This window comes from Carlito syrichta, unplaced genomic scaffold, assembly GCF_000164805.1.
Source record: "Carlito syrichta isolate Samal-C Ts95f unplaced genomic scaffold, Tarsius_syrichta-2.0.1 Scaffold169223, whole genome shotgun sequence".
Lineage (NCBI taxonomy): Eukaryota > Metazoa > Chordata > Mammalia > Primates > Tarsiidae > Carlito > Carlito syrichta.
The window spans coordinates 3,459-5,700 of record NW_007113319.1 but is presented as its reverse complement, the minus strand read 5'-3'; the positions used below and the strand labels follow the sequence as shown (position 1 = coordinate 5,700).

The following is a 2,242-nucleotide window of genomic DNA, read 5'->3' as shown; positions in this document are numbered from 1 at the left end:
GCCGCTGCACTCCAGTCTGGGCGACGGAGTGAGACTCCAACTCAAAAAAAAAAAAAAAGACAAGGCAGCCCTTATCTCTGAGACCCGAAGGGTTTCCTGGCACGAGGACTTCCTGGAGAGCAGGCCTGGGGCCTGAAGGTCTGAACCAAGACACAGCTCTGCCCATTCGCACCCTCAGACCTCCCACAAATGCTGTCCTGCTCCCATCAGCGCGAGATGGTCCTGTCGCTTTCAACAGCAGTAACTGGTACCAGGAGTGGGGTGTCCGAGACAGGGCCCCGGCACCACTGGGAGCAACACCCACTCAAGTGTGTGTCCACAGCTGGGGCCCCACGGGGGCCATCATCTGGTCTCCTGCCCCAAGGGGCTGGGGACCACCACCCCTCTGACTGGGTCTTGCCCCACAGCCGGCTGGTTACTGAACCTGCAGCATTTGACGCTGGGAGCCCAGATTGGAGAGGGGGAGTTTGGAGGTGAGTGGAGCTGGGTCAGGGGCTGAAGAAAGGTAGAGGTTGGCCAGGCTTGGTGACTGTCAGGCTCACCTGTCATCCCAGCACTTTGGGAGGCTGAGGCGAGTGGATGGCCTTAGCCCATGGGTTTGAGACCCGCCCGGGCAACTTGGTGAGACCTCGTCTCTACAATACATAAAAAATTAACCGGGCGTGGTAGTGCGGACCTGTAATTCCGGCTACTTGGAAGGCTGAGGCGGATGGATTGCCGGAGCCCAGCAGGTCGAGGTTGTGGTGGCCGGGAGCGTGCCCCTGCCCTCCAGTCTGGGCGACAGAGTGAGACTCCAACTCAAAAAAAAAAAAAAAAAAAAGGCATGGGCTTCATATTGAGGCTTCAGAGTTGAATCCAAATCCAGACTTAACCACCCACCAGCCTCGCAGCTGAGGACGAGCAACCCTGCTCTTTGAGCCTCAGTTTCCCTCTCTGTAACAGGGCCTAATGGTAGCTGTCATCGGGAGTAAATTAGCTCAAGCAGGGCCCAGGAAGTGTCAGTGACTCCTCCCTTCTGGGCTCTTGTACTGCTGGTTCCTCTGCTTGAAATGCCTTTCCCTGGAACTATCATTCTGGAAGGTTCTGGGGCTCAGATCAGGGGTCGCTCGACTTTCTCTCTAAAAGGCCAGATGGTTGCCATCGCAGCTATTCAGCCTTGCCATAGTCACAGGTAAGCCGCCCCAGATAATATGTAAACAAATGGGTGTGGCCGCGGTAACTCAGCCATAGAAATTTGAATTTTTTATAACATATTCTAAAATAGTAAAATATTAGCTGGGCTCGGTGGCTCAGCCTGTAATCCCGCGCCTTTGGGAGGCTGAGGTGAGTGGATGGCCTGAGCCTGCGGGTTCGAGACCTGCCTGGGCAGTGAGACCTCATCTCTACAATAAATCAAAAACTAGCCGGGCGTGGTAGTGCGCACCTGTAGTTCCAGCTACTTGGAAGGCTGAGGCGGAAGGATCGCCGGAGCCCAGTGGGTCGAGGCTGCGGTGGCCGGGAGCGGCCACTGCGCTCCAGTCTGGGCGACAGAGTGAGACTCCAACTCAAAAAAAAAAGTAAAATATTGTAAAATCGTGTTTATCTTTCCATTTTTGTCCCCCAACCCTTTACAAATGTAAACATAGAGTACAGAGGTTCACACCTCTCATCCCAGCATTTTGGGAGGCTGAGGTGGGAGGATCACTTAAGGCCAGGAGTCTGAGACCAGCCTGGGCAACATAGCAAGACTTTGTGTCTACAAAAAATGCAAAAATGAGCCGGGCATGATGGCACGCACCTACAGTCCCAGCTACTCGGGAGGCTGAGGTGGGAGGATCGCTCAAGTCCAGGAGGTCGAGGCTGCAGTGAGCTATGATTGCCCCACTGTACTCCAGCCTGGGCAACAGAGCAAGACCCCACCTCAAAAACAAATACAGAAAAATGTCAAAACCATCTTGAGCTTGACCGCCTGGCAAGCCCAGACTGGGCCGGGCCGCGGGGGGCAAGGGTTCTGTGGACCTCGGCTCCGGTGATGCTCTCTCAAGGTCTGGCGCTTGCAGGGACGGAGGAGGACTGTCCCGGGGCCTGGGAGCCGCAGCTTGTGTTGCACGGGGGCAGCGGGGAGGTCGCAACGTCCATCCTGGTATCTCCGCCGGGTCCTGACCTCCCACCCTGCCCCCAGCCGTCCTGCAGGGCGAGTACTTGGGACAGAAGGTGGCCGTGAAGAACATCAAGTGTGACGTGACAGCCCAGGCCTTCCTGG

General features: G+C 56.2%; 1 protein-coding gene across 1 annotated transcript in view; it reads left to right on the top strand.

Moving 5' to 3' along the window:
- Window positions 1-2,242, top strand: part of LOC103252665 (megakaryocyte-associated tyrosine-protein kinase) — a gene marked incomplete at both ends in the record, with an annotated part of 5,438 nt that overhangs the window by 1,724 nt on the left and 1,472 nt on the right. The window contains 2 exons of the mRNA XM_021709213.1: window positions 408-473; window positions 2,162-2,242. Coding sequence (XP_021564888.1) covers window positions 408-473; window positions 2,162-2,242 — 147 coding nt within the window. The remainder of the gene's footprint in view (window positions 1-407; window positions 474-2,161) is intronic.